We start from the raw sequence: 13,883 nt of genomic DNA on the forward strand, positions 1-13,883 counted from the left end.
TTGCGATCAGCAAACCTGGGAATAGTCCCAGATCAGCTACTGAATTATGTGATCTTCCAAAACTCACTTAAGCCTCTGTGGGCCTCAGCTTTTTCGTCTCTATTTGTGATCGTTTGTCTATTTTTAATTAGGAGATTGGACTGATGCTCCTTAACTTCTATAATTATCAAAATTACCAAGGAAAAATACTGAACATGTGCAATAAAATTTGGGAGGATGTTGAATGACTGGAGGTTTCTTTAGACTATTTGGATCCAGATTTCTTTACAATAAAGATAGCTATTTCCAAAGACCTCTGAAAAATAAAAGAGAAGCATTTATATCAGACTCGAGGACTTGCTCTTTTGTTAGTTGCACTGTTATAAACAGAGTAGTTTTACTGCTTTGAGTCTCCCACTAAGAGTGATCATGAGGGCAGAAACTCTGACTGGGTCCCTGCTGGACCCATCACCTAAGCACGGTAACTATCACAGAGCAGATGCATGATAAATATTTGATGAATGAATGAATAAAATATTTGATCTGTCTTTAAACAGGCAGTCAAAGATGATTCACAGATGAATTAATTTAAAAGGCACATTTGCCTAAGTGACTCCATTCAGCATGGATACAATGGCATTCCAAATAAAAAGAAATCATTTTTTAAAATTTTTTCTTTTTTCTTTATTTTAATTGCAGTTAGTTAACATATAGTGTGGTATTGGGATTCAGTGATTCACCACTTACCTATGACACCCAGTGGTCATTACTTCCAGTGCCCTCCTTAACGCCCATCATCCGTTTAGCTCATTCCCCCCACCCGCCTCCCCTCCAGCTTGTTCTCCGTAGTTAAGAGTCTTTTATGGTTTGCCTCTTTCTCCGTTTCCATCTTATTTTTCCTTCCCTTCCACTATGTTCATCTGCCTTGTTTCTTTAATTTCACATATGAGTGACAGCCTGTGATAATTGCCAAAGAAATCAACAATTCTATTGTCCTTTTTTCCCCACTTACTGTAGCATAATAAGATCCGAGCTGAAACAAAAAGCCATTCCCTCACAGATAAAAAGCAGATTAGAGTCATCAATGTGGAATTAACTTTGGGAGAAGATGCAAACAACCTGGCTCAAGAGAAAGAAAGTGATACCAAAAACACACAGGGTTAGGGACACATCCAAGGATCATGGCTGATCTCTGGAAAGCCTACTCAGAATCCAGGGTTTAAAGCCAGATTAGCATAGCTCTGCTAGTTAAACAACAAAGATTGCCTTACACTCTACATATCTTACTCCACATGTGAGTGTTTCATCTACAATATCCAAACTGGGACCATAATCAGCAAATGTCTACTTATGAAGGAAGACATTCTCTTGAAGCAGAGCTCTTTTGGAGAAACACGGGTTGGGGAAAAGTGAGTCAAAATATTAAGGTTAATTTATCACTGACTTTGAGATAGTCTGTAAGAAAATAATGAAACTATAGTATGAAATCAATACGGGCAACAAGAATTATTTTTAAGGAGAATGACTTCGTGTTTTCAAGGGTCAAATCATTCATCTTCCTCTGCAACTGAGATGAGTAAATAAATATTATTGTCTCCATCTTATATGTGAAAACGAATAATCATTTCTCCAAAATCACCCTTGGTATACATGTCCACTTATTCTTTCATTCAGAATTTTTCTTAAGTCTATTCCAAATAGAATACTCATATGAGAGGTCTACAAAGATTAAGAAACCTGAGTTAAATGCCATAAAAGTTTGGGAAATTTTTAATATCTTAGTAAAAGGGTCCTTGTCATTTGTTATATGCTGCAAAGACCAACAATGTTGTGAAACTAGAAATGTATATGTTACTCCCTTGAATTTACTTTGTCAGAAATTTGCTAACCCTACTTATTTCATGAAACTACACTGTTGTCAGTGGTCTTAAATGATAGGCAAGGCTTGCAACAAAATCAGAAAAAAAATTAATAATTAACACACTTGTCTATGCATGTATTTACTGCCTATTCCACCAAAATACCAACTCTCTTAAGGCAGAATCTCTCTTGTTCTTTTTGCATCTTCAGTGCCTAGGACAGTGTCTGCATCAGTAAAAACCACTAACATAGAATAGGAAAAAGACCTCATCTGTAGAAGCACTTCTCCATAGACTTTGGTTTATAAAGTGGGTCCTGAGTAAGTGACCTAGGAATTGCTAAAGAACATGTTCTTATGACTCTGACTCTAATGAAAGTCATAGCCTAATCACTAAACAATTCTCTGAAGTAAAGCTACGTGAACAGCACATCTGTATTTTGCTTGCTTGCATCTAGGAAAAAAGGAACTAAACAGCACAAAACTGTCAGGATTGTACTGTGAGAGAGAGACCAAGGCCATAAATGTTTCCGGTCCCCGGGGCCTGAATTCTTTATGGAACCAGGAAAGTCTTCATTCAATCTGGCTTCTTTTGCTCTGAGCATATGCACACCACGTTACTCTCTCATTGCTCATTCATTCAATGATTCTAAAGAGCTTACTTACAGGCCTGCGACTATGTTCAAGGCTAATTAAGTATGGGATGCTGAGTAAGGTCATCCCTACCCTCAAGGAACTTACAATCTAGTGAAGGGAAACATCATTACACTAAAGCTTTGTAATGTCTACATTGTCACAAATCAGCAATTCCGTTTCCTGCAGATCTGGGCTTCTGGGAGGGATCACACAACTAAGATATCTTTCCCCCAGATGTTTTTCTGTTTTGTTTTGTTTTCTTTTCTTTTCTTTTCTAACGTATAACTTCAGATCTTGTGAATTTGGTTGATTTCACGTAGTTACCTAGAACAACGTAACTAGACGTTGATAACTAGACTGAACTGAGAAATTAATAATTTCTAGAGGTGAAAATTAAAGAATAAACACTGGACTCATCAAATCACTGGTATTCCTAGGAGGCCTTTCTTAATGAGAAATCAGCTTCCTTTTGATATCTTTAAAAAATTTCAGCACAACATATCTCGTATATGGTAAGGATACAGACCTGTTATGTGTTCTGTGTTATTATTAGTAGTTATTAATATTGTTAAGTGCTTACTATATGCCAGGAACTCTCATTTATTAAAATAAAAAATTAGGGGGCGTCTGGGTGGCTCAGTGGGTTAAGCCGCTGCCTTCGGCTCAGGTCATGATCTCAGGGTCCTGGAATCGAGTCCCGCATCGGGCTCTCTGCTCAGCAGGGAGCCTGCTTCCCTCCTCTCTCTCTGCCTACTTGTGATCTCTCTCTCTGTCAAATAAATAAATAAAATATTTTTCAAAAAATAAATAAATAAATAAATAGTACAACAGCTTTTAAAAATTAAATATTCAAACAACGAATAATCCACTAATACTTAGGTGTCAAATGGTAAGTATTAATTGTCTTCTGGTGGTTTGTAATTTTATTGGGACTTCACCTATGTAGACTAACGTGTCCTGTACCATAATGCCTTATCAATTTTCTTTGTCCTCCATGAAACATCATACCAAAAAAAAAAAAAATGTTAACTGAAACACACATTTACTGAGTACCTATTGTGTGCACGGCACCATACTAGACAGATGAATAAGACAAAGCTATTGCCCACAGGGAGTCTTCAGCTGAGTGGGAAGAGAACCAACCAGCAGTTACAACGCAATGTGGGAAGTTCTGTGATAGGACAAGTCTGAGGTGCCACAGGGAGACTTGTGGGGCCAGTCAGGTGAGATTCCCAGAGCTGAGATCCTGTCTGAGTACGGAAAGCCCAGAAGCTACGGTGAAAATGCCCTTGTCTTTCCTTACCAGATTATTATTTCTCCTCTACCACAGCCAACAGGCCTTCTTCCCCCAGAATTTCATATCCTCCTGCCCCCTTTTTACCTTTTTTTAAGATTTTATTTATTTATTGACATAGGGAAAGAAAGCACACAAGCAGGCAGAGGGAGAGAGAGAAGCAGCCTCCCTGCTGAACAAGGAGCCTAATGCGGGACCTGATCCCAGAATTCTGGCATCAGGATCTGAGCCAAAGGCAGACACTTAACCAACTGAGCCACCCAGGCGCCCCTGCCGCCTTTATAAAGTTAAATCTATAAAGTCCTTTATAAAGGACTATTAAAATTCTAATGGGTGACGCACTGGAGGTTAACCACATGGAATGCAACTTCCCAGACAAAGAAGCCCTACAAGGACCATGAGGAAGGTTTCATGTCTGGTTTCTTTATTGGTGGGATTCAGAGTTAATTTTGGTCAAGAATGTCTTCTTTACAAAATGGAAACTGTTTTCTTCAAATCAAAGTGGTTTGCTACAGAAAGTATCTTTGTGTTTTTGTAGTTTACCAAAGAAAAAGAAAAGCTAACAATTTATTTTAATTATAGTGGTTTCTACTTTTTCACTGATTTAATACCCAGAATAACCATGAAACATTCTTTTACCTTGAGATAAAAGAATGAGAATCGTGACCCATATTTATGTAGTTTCTGTCTCAGAGGGTACTGAGTACTTCACAGACATTTCCAATTAACCCTGGTAATTTCACTGTGATCTAGATAAGAGAGAAACCTTCACATTGGGGAGAGGGCACACATTACCAATCACAGACACAGTGTCAAATCTGGAAACACAAACAAACTGATTCCCCTGGGTTAACCCAAAGTAGAGGGAAAACAGGAGGAAGAGGGAAAGAGACAGGGAGAAAGAGGAAGAGAGAAGGAGGGAGAGGAAGGAAAAGAGAGGGAGAGAGTAAACCTTAGTCATCATCAAATAAATTAGAGCAGGAATTTTTTATGACTAAGGCAGCTCACATTTATAAATAAAAAAAACTTTGCGGTATCTGGGTGGCTCAGTTGGTTAAGCATCTGACTCTTGGTTTCAACTGAGGTCATAATGTCAAGGTTGCAAAATCAATCCCCACACTCAGCAGGGAGTCTCCTTGAGATTCTCTCCCTCGCCTTCTGCCCCTCCCCCCACTCATGAGTTCTCGCTCCCTCTCTCTAAAATAAATAAGTCTTTAAAAAAAAAAAAGCTTAAAGCTTTAGATGAAGGACAATTAATCACTTCTTACTCTAAAACTAGGAGTGGATAGTCTCAAGTTTTTATGCTTGAGATATATGCAGTAACAAACTATGATTATGGATGGTATAAACTTTATACTCAGGAAGCTTGGACTATTTACAATGTACCCATCAACCATATCTATTAATACAGTTTCATAAAACTGAGGGCTTGAAGACAATTGAATATAGTATATAAAAAGCGAGTTCCCCTCTCCCCCCCTGCAAGTTAAAAATACGTCTTAATCTTTCTTTGTGCATTTTTCCTCAATGCATTGATGAAAATATATCTTCTATGAATTTGACATATATGAGAAATTTTGTGGGCTTATAATTTTTGCTAATGATATAGTATCACATAAATACAGAATATTATTACTAACCTAAATATCACTTAATGAATAAATCTTCTTCCAATTTAGAATTTTTATAATTTAAATATATTTTTCATTAATAGACCAAATACAGCATTATCCTAATATTAAACTAAAAAATAATTTGTCAGAAGCCTTAAGAAGTATTACAAAATTTGATTCTCTCTAATTTCTCTCTCATCCAAACTTTAAACTGGATATCATCCATTCCTTGGGAGTTGATAATGCTTGAAGAAGGATTAAATGTTCATTTTAGGGAAATTCTCTTTTTCTATTTCATCTAATTATCAAATTAACAAGTAAACTAAAATTTTATTCAGTTGGTCCATGACTTATTCACAGTGTGAAAGACATTATCCTATGAAACAGTCTAATAAAACTTTTATTACAAGCTCTAGTAAAGTACTGATAAGAAACACACAATCCATAGGTATTTTAAATATGAAAGATAAGAAATCATAATCATCCAACACCCTCGTCTCCCACCAAAATAAAAAAAAAAGAACCAACCTGATTTGTCCTCTGTGTCATCGAAGTCAACGCTGAAGGAATGGCCACTATTACTGATGATTTTGGCTGAGTTTGCATCATACTTGATACTAAGAGGTCGCAGGGAAGAGTCATATTTCACTTCTTTGGTTTTAATTTCAATCGGTGATTGCTGATCCCCATCAGCAATAGGGAAAAATTTATTCCAATGAATAGGACCTTAAATATATAGAGGCAAAAGAAAAGAACTAATTAAGTTACTTCCTTTACCAAACAAGTGCACTGTGCTCCAGTTGAAGGAAAAACAAATTAGATCATCATCTTCAGGGCATTTATATCTAATTTTTTTTAAATAAGACTAGTTGCTTTTATTATGGGTATGAAAACCTCCTGGTTTGCCTTAATTCATTTGCAATTAACCCTTATGGACAAAAAGCATGTACGTTTTAAAAAGTACTTTCTAGGGATGCCTGGGTGGTTCATTCAGTTAAGCATCCCACTCTTGGTTTGGCTCATGATCTCATGGGTCATGAGATTGAGCCCCATTCTGTTGGGCTCCCCACTCAGCAGGGAGTCTGCTTAAGATCCTCTCCCGCTGCCTCTTTCCACCCTCTGCACACATGTGTGCTCTCTCTCACTCTCTCTCTCTAAAATAAGTAAATCTTTAGGGGAAAAAAAATACTTTCCAAAGGTACCTTTCTACCAAACTACAAACAACAGCACAATTCATCACTGAAAACAATGACTTTCAGTTTCAGCTCCAAGAATGATCTGCCGTAGCTCCAGTGGTCAACAAGTTCATGGGATGAAAGAATTAATGGAACTGAGAAAGCTGTGTAGCAAAAAAAAGGGTTCAGTTCTATTCCTATTTCTTTCTTCTATCGCTCACTGTTGTCCTCAGGTGTCACCCAAGCCTCACTCAGTTGCCTCTTATGTGCAACAGGAACACTAAGGAAATATATAAATTTTTTATACAGCATAATCCAAATAAAATAGCTGCACCACATAAGGAAATGTAATATTGTTGATTATCTTCAGGGGAGTCAGGTAACAATTTCTTTCTTTCTTTCTACATTTCGAAGGGCCTTCTGAGGTTATTTTGCCAGTGTTACATTTGAATTCCTACACAAGGGACAATTGTCATCCTGATCCTCTACTCAAAAGTCAAAATTGCATCTAGTTCCCAAGCCAGACATACTTGGTAAACTGACATGAACCAATAAGCGGGCAGTTCCCTTGCCTACACTCTTCATTTATCTGGGAGACTTGATTCAAGCTCTGCCTCCCCAAATCAAGAGCAAGATTGCAGCTTCAAGTAACCTCTAACTCATTTCAGACATGAGTAGTCACTTTATAGTTTAGAGGCTCTTCTTGTCTAGTATGCCTGCAATTCACGCAATAACCACCAGGGCGGCAGAGCACAGGGCTACTGACCAAGCTTCTCCCTGTTTCACTAGATTTCTCTAACGTTCAAGTACTTATTAAAATGACACAACATGACAATTAAACATTTGTTACTGACAACAACAACATTTTTTTTAAAGGTTTTATTTTTTTATTGGAGAAAGAGAAAGAGAGAAAATATGAGTAGGGGAGGGGCAAAAAGGGAGAAGCAGGCTTCTCACTGAGCAGGGAGCCAGACATGGGGCTTGATCCCAAGACGCTGGGATCATGACCTGAGCCAAAGGAAATCGCCCAACCAACTGAATCACCCAGGTGCCCTACAACAAATATTTTTTAAAGGTAAGATTTAGAATGACATTTCAAGAAATGCAAATACATCACAATTATCACCAGCTTCAATCTCCAAACCTAATGCTCCATATTACTCTTCAATTTGGCAAAGGAGAAAGCTTATGCTCTTTTCTTCACATATGCTTCAGGTATAAAAAGTCAGAGCATGACTATGTAACTATACACACAACTTAAAAACTCTTCTCTTATGAAGTGACACTTTGGACTTCAAAGCAACTTGAACATCAAAAGCCCTTGCCTACAACTTATTACAGAAAAAGCATTACGTTTCCTGATTTATTAAGTACTCCAGTTTACCTTTCTAGTACTTTCTCTGTGCAATCTAGTCCTTGCTTTAAGTGAAAAAGTTTTCCTATCTCACTGTCACCAAGTATGGTTTAACCTGTTAAGAATTAGATTTTGAATATGTGATGCATATATCACAAAATGTTGTTGACTTTTTTCTTTCTCTTCCTAATTCCTTTACTCTCCTATTGCCAATCCTTTATAACAAGAATATGTTAAAAGCAGAGGCAACCCAAAATAATATAAAAATAATCCCATTTTGCATAAATTATTCAATATCATCTATTAACCGCCATAGTTTAACCACCTTTTTAAAAATTTTTCCATCCAACTTTAAACCCATTTAAACATAGTTCTTAAGTAGAGATATATAGTGATTCTTCCACTGATTCAAGAACTTTTTTTGTTTTAAGATTTTATTTATTTATTGGACAGAGAAATCACAAGTAGGCAGAGAGGCAGGCAGAGAGAGAGGAGGAAGCAGGCTCCCCGCTGAGCAGAGAGCCCAATGCGGGGCTGGATCCCAGCACCCTGAGATCATGACCTGAGCGGAAGGCGAGGCTTAACCCACTGAGCCACCCAGGCACCCCTGATTCAAGACATGTAGTTTTCAGTGTCACATTCCCTAACGTGAACCAATGAAACTATCACAGGTTAATGCAAGAACTGTTAAGTTTTTGGCGAAGGTGGTCCCCCCTTCCCAATGCCTCAACTCCGTTTTATCATTGCTACTACACCCAGTTTAAGTTTGCTTTCAACTGCTAATTCACTGCTTCTATCAGTGTAAACAGAAAACAAGCAACCAAACTTGCCCGGTCAGGTTCAACATTTTTCCAGTAGGATTTTGTCACAGTTGATCTACTTACAGGAATGGTCCTTAGAAAGTTATTGCATCTAAAAGCTGGAAATGACCCTATAATTCTTAGCAGAAATATAAAATCACTCCTTGGTAGTGGCTTTTCAGAGATAAATTTTTTAAATTTCTGAAGATGAGCTCCATTGGAGCCACTATTTTCTAATATATAAACATATTAAAGAGTAACCAATACTCACTGATTGAAAACACTCTTTTTCTTCCTAACTATCATGAGGGTACTGTCGATACCCAGTAACCATTAAATAACAAAAATTAAAACCATTTCAGCAAAGAGGGAAATTAAAAGAAATTTGTTTTGTGTTTTTTCCCCCAAACATAAATTGAAAAGTAGCAAAAGTATGAGATTATAATTATAGTTTTAGTCAAAAAAAATTCACCTAAATTACACCTTTTATTATTAAAGTTCTAAATTTCACCTGCTGCCATTTTTAAACTGGCAAGTCAATCATAACCTCAAAAAGGCTACAATGACAAATGAAGCTTTTCTGTTTCTTTGTGAAAATAAACTTTCTATAAAATTTGACTGTATGGTACTGTCCAATAATATACATGTTAATCCAAGGAAGTATTATTATTATTATTCACAGATCTAATTTTGACAGTGATTCACCATCAGGCTTTCTTGGTGTCATTTTGCAGTTATTTCAAATAATTGAAAAATTATTTCAAATAATTTTTTTAGGATTTTATTTATTTGACAGAGAGTGAGAGATCACAAGTAGGCAGTGGGGAGGGCTTCAGGCTCCCTACTGAGCAAAGACACCCCCCCCACCCCATGCGGGAGCTTAATCCCAGGACCCTGAGATCAGGACCAGAGCTGAAGGCTTAACCCAGTGAGTCACCCAGGTGCCCCTCAAATAATGGTTATATTGATGATATAGTATATAGAAGAAAAAAGTATACATTTTATTATAACTGTCACTCCCATCAATTAATACATGTTCACCAACATGCTAAAATTTGAATGATCCTGTCTCTGCAAAAAGAGTGTGGGAGAGGGAGAAAGGGTGAAGAAGTAGCCTGAAGTATAACTTCATTTTTTTCAGAAAGAACCTAAGTCTTCCTAAAGCTAATAGTACCAAATTGCCATGGCAATATTTTATAGTAACAATTTTAAGAAAATTGCGGTATTTTGGTGGCCAAGAAGGCAACTTCAATCTCCAGGGTTGCAATTCAATTATTAAAATTTCTTAAGTATAGCTTCAAATGTTTTGCATGATTTGTTTCCTCTAGGTGAATAATTAAAAAACTGAAAGCGAACTTGTCCTCAATTCATTAAAGTATGTCACCAGACTTCTAATCTCCGTGCCTTTTACTGAGAAGTAGTTACTAGGGAAAGCGCTCGGCTTTACAAAGGAAAGTGAATGGACGCGTGACGAAGATTTCGGGGTCCGGGGAATCTTCACGGGGGTAACGCACGCCAACCCTCACCTCCACCATCAACACCCGCCAAAAGACGCTTTTCCTGTCTACACAAGACTAAGCCTTCCCTCCACTTCCTGCATTCAGCTTTGGGGAAAGCCGCCCCATTTAAAGAGGAACCAAAAAGTTTCTCGCAAGTGCGGGACCAGCAGTGGGTGCTCTGTCCCCCACAGCCGCCCCCCGAGCAAAGCCCTCCCTCGGACCTGCAGAAGGCGCTCACCGTTGTGCTCGCCGTATCCCCAGCTGAGCCGCGACATGGTCCCTCGGGTGGGAGGCAGAGGAAGATGTGGCAGGGCAGCTAGAGAGGAGGGAGCGAGCGGGGCAAGCGCGCGAGCTGGCGGAGGCGGCGGCCAGCCTAGGGAGGGTCCGCCCGCCGCCGCCGGGCAGAAACGGAGCGCTGAAACCCCGGGGCCAGGGCGCTAACGACCTCGTCCGCCAGGGGGCAGCGGCGTGCAGGAAGGCGGCCGCACCTCTGACGGCGGACCCGCGGCGGCGGCGCTGAGCTGGGTCCAGGGGCAGGAGTTTGAACTCCAGAGAGCGAGAGTAGGCTTGATAGAGAGGCAGAGGGGAAGAGGCACAGAAAGAGAGAAGGGTTTCCAGAGGGGATTTTCTGCCTCCTGAGAAGTAGTCACTCGGGGAAAGGGTCGCTTAGAGGGCTATCCTGGGAATGAATGAATCACCTGAGCCTGAAGCTGTCGGGCTGGGCAAGGCGGGGCTGCTCATGGAGACAGGGTCGTTGATGGTGGCGGTGGTGGGGTGGTGGTGGTTACAAGTACAATAATGACGACGGCAACAGCCACAGAAATAATTTAGTTGTTATTCATTAAAGGCTTACCATAGGCCAGTGTCTGAACCAAGACATTTACCCCCATTTTGCCATTAGATCCTCAACATTCCTTTGAGGAAGATATTATAATTGCCCCAGAGGCTTAAGAGAAGCTATGTAACCTGCCCAAGTTGGTCACGCTGCTAATAGGTCCCGAGAGTTCCTACTAAAAAGGGTCGGCTGTCCCTTCCCTCCCCCAGCCTGGCTCCGCGGCCCATTCATCCTGTTCCCTTCCTGTCTCTCACGGTGCAGGCTGTGGCATGAGGAGTGAGGGTACCAACCTGATTATTGATTCTTGGCCCAGAAGTTCTGCTGCCCTTTTGTCCCCACTGAGAGGAGGGTGTTCATTCTGTCTTGTCTTGGATGCATGGTAGGCTTGCTGTCCTAGGGCTGAACTGACTCCAGAGCCTTGAATTTCTGTCCTAGAGTAGTGGGTGTTCTGGGCTCAGAGTGAAAAACAAAGAGAACTCTGAGACCTGCCAGGATTATAATTACTGTTCCAGCTGCAGAAGGGTTTGAGTGGGGTCAATTTGAAATTTCAGACCGAACTATGCAGTGTTATTTATGGACAGACTAATGCAAAGAACTTCTCCATGGTCATATGAGCCCTCCATAAGAGATGTAAGAGTGGCTCTTCAATGATCATCATCCACTTTCTCTCGCCATCCACACAGCAGCTGCTTAATGTGGTAATTGCAAGTCCCAGGAGGGTACCTCTTTTGGTAACCACTGTACTGTTTAGGGACCACTAAATAAAGATCAATTTGAATAATTCTTCTTTAGACCTGACCTAAATACCCCATAGTGCAGCCTGCACTTCCTTCTGCTTCTATAAATCTTAATGAGGTTAGAATGCAATGGGAAAAAATTTTTATAGAGCTATAAGTACAATCAAATTTATGCTCCTCTTATACCTAAGGGAAAGCACAAGCTTTCTCTTCCATTTTCTCTGGCACAATTGGTTCATTTATGCTGGCATAATAGTGGCCAAACTTTCAAAGTTTTACCTATATTTCACTTTCACTACAAAAGACAAAATACATATATGTATATATTTATAGGCAAAAATATATTAAAGTACTGTGCTCCAAAATACACAAAAATTCTTGAAAACTCCACAGTAAGACAACAACCTGATGAAAAAATGTTCCAAAGACCTTAACAGACATCTTACCAAAGAAGATATAGATATTGCAAATAAGCACATGAAAGATGCTCCACATCATATGTCACCAGGAAAATACAAATTAGGACAATAATGAGATACTACTACATACCTATGAGAATGGTGAAAATCCATAACACTGGCAACATCAATTGTTGGCAAGGCTGTGGAAGTATAGGAACTTCCATTCATTCATCATGGGAATGCAGAATGGTGCAGTCACTTTAGAAGACAGTTTGGCAATTTCTTACAAAACTCAACACACTCCTACCATACGATCCAGCTATCACAGTACTCAGTATTTATCCAAGTGAAAAGTTATAAAAATCTGCACATAAAAGCCACATAAAAATCTGCACATGGATGATTATAGCAGCTTTATTTTTAATTGCCAGAACTTGAAAGCAACCAAGATGTCCTTCAGTAGGTGAATGGATAATTAAACTATAGTGCATCCAGACAACTGAATATTATTTAACACTAATAAGAAATGAGCTATCAAGCCATGGAAAGAAAGACATAGAAAAACTTCAATGTCATACTGGTAAATGAAAGAAGCCAATCTGAAGACTACGTACTGTATGATCCCAACTATATGACACACTGAAAATGGCAAAACTATGGAGACAGTACAAAGATCAGTGGTTGCCAAGAGGGGGGTGGGTGGTGCTGAGTAGACAACACAGAAGAATTTTAGGGCAATAAAAATACTCTGTATGAGGAGCACCTGGGTGGCTCAGTCGGTCAAGTGTCCAACACTGGATTTCAGCTCAGGTCATGATCTCAGGGATGTGAGATGGAGCCCGGCATCAGGCTCTGTGCTGGGCATGGTGCCTGCTTAAGATTCTCTCTCCCTCTCTCTCTCCTTCTTCTCCTTACCACACTCCCTCCTTTTCTAAAAAAGTACTCCATATGATATTACATTGATTCATACATGTCATTATACATTTGTCCAAAGCCACAGGATATAAAACACCAAGAGTGAACCCTAAGGTATACTACGAACTGTGGGTGATAAGGATTTAAGTTCATCATTTGAAATAAATATTGCCTCTGGAGGAACAAGTTGATAATGAAGGAGGCTAAGCATGTTGGAGATTTTATGGGCTCTGTCTGTACCTTCCTCTCAATTTGTTGTGAACCCAAAATTACTCTAATAAATAACTTTTTTTTTTTAAAATTAGCAAATTAGGGACACATGGGTGGCTCAGTAAGTTAAAGCCTCTGCCTTCGGCTCAGGTCATGATCCCAGGGTCCTGGGATCAAATCCCACATCGGGCTCCCTGCTTGGCAGGAAGCCTGTTTCTCCCTCCCCCACTTCTCCTGCTTAAGTTCCTCCTCTCACTGGGTCTCTGTTAAATACATAAATAAAATCTTTTTTAAAAATTAGCAAAATAAACTCACAAAATACTAATGAAGTCATGTAAAACACACAAACACACACACACACACACACACACAGAGGAGGTAGCATGTAGGAGGTCCATTGCTAAATTTGGGACAATTTGGCCATCAAAAAAAAATAATAGTAGTAATAGACTGTGACTTCCATTCCCCAAAATATCCACGAGTCCATAGTGATACTGAAAGAGAGAGAAAATGCTTCTTTATGAGAGAATGCAAGCTACTAAATACAGATAAAGTGGTAGAATTATAAAACCATCAA

At 39.3% G+C, this 13,883-nt stretch overlaps 1 protein-coding gene across 2 annotated transcripts in view; it reads right to left on the bottom strand.

The window, feature by feature from the left end:
• Positions 1-10,625, bottom strand: part of CA13 (carbonic anhydrase 13) — a 32,514-nt gene extending 21,889 nt beyond the window's left edge. The window contains exons 1-2 of one of the 2 annotated variants that reach the window (XM_045063154.1): positions 10,447-10,625; positions 5,909-6,106 (exon numbers count right to left, since the gene is read on the bottom strand). In XM_045063154.1, coding sequence (XP_044919089.1) covers positions 5,909-6,106; positions 10,447-10,483 — 235 coding nt within the window. In that variant the 5' untranslated portion in view covers positions 10,484-10,625. The remainder of the gene's footprint in view (positions 1-5,908; positions 6,107-10,446) is intronic. The other variant, XM_004766961.3, reaches the window with a different exon arrangement.
• Between the last annotated feature and the right edge of the window lie 3,258 nt (positions 10,626-13,883).

This window comes from Mustela putorius, unplaced genomic scaffold (genome assembly GCF_011764305.1).
Source record: "Mustela putorius furo isolate JIRA1106 unplaced genomic scaffold, ASM1176430v1.1 tig00003846_pilon_pilon_pilon, whole genome shotgun sequence".
Lineage (NCBI taxonomy): Eukaryota > Metazoa > Chordata > Mammalia > Carnivora > Mustelidae > Mustela > Mustela putorius.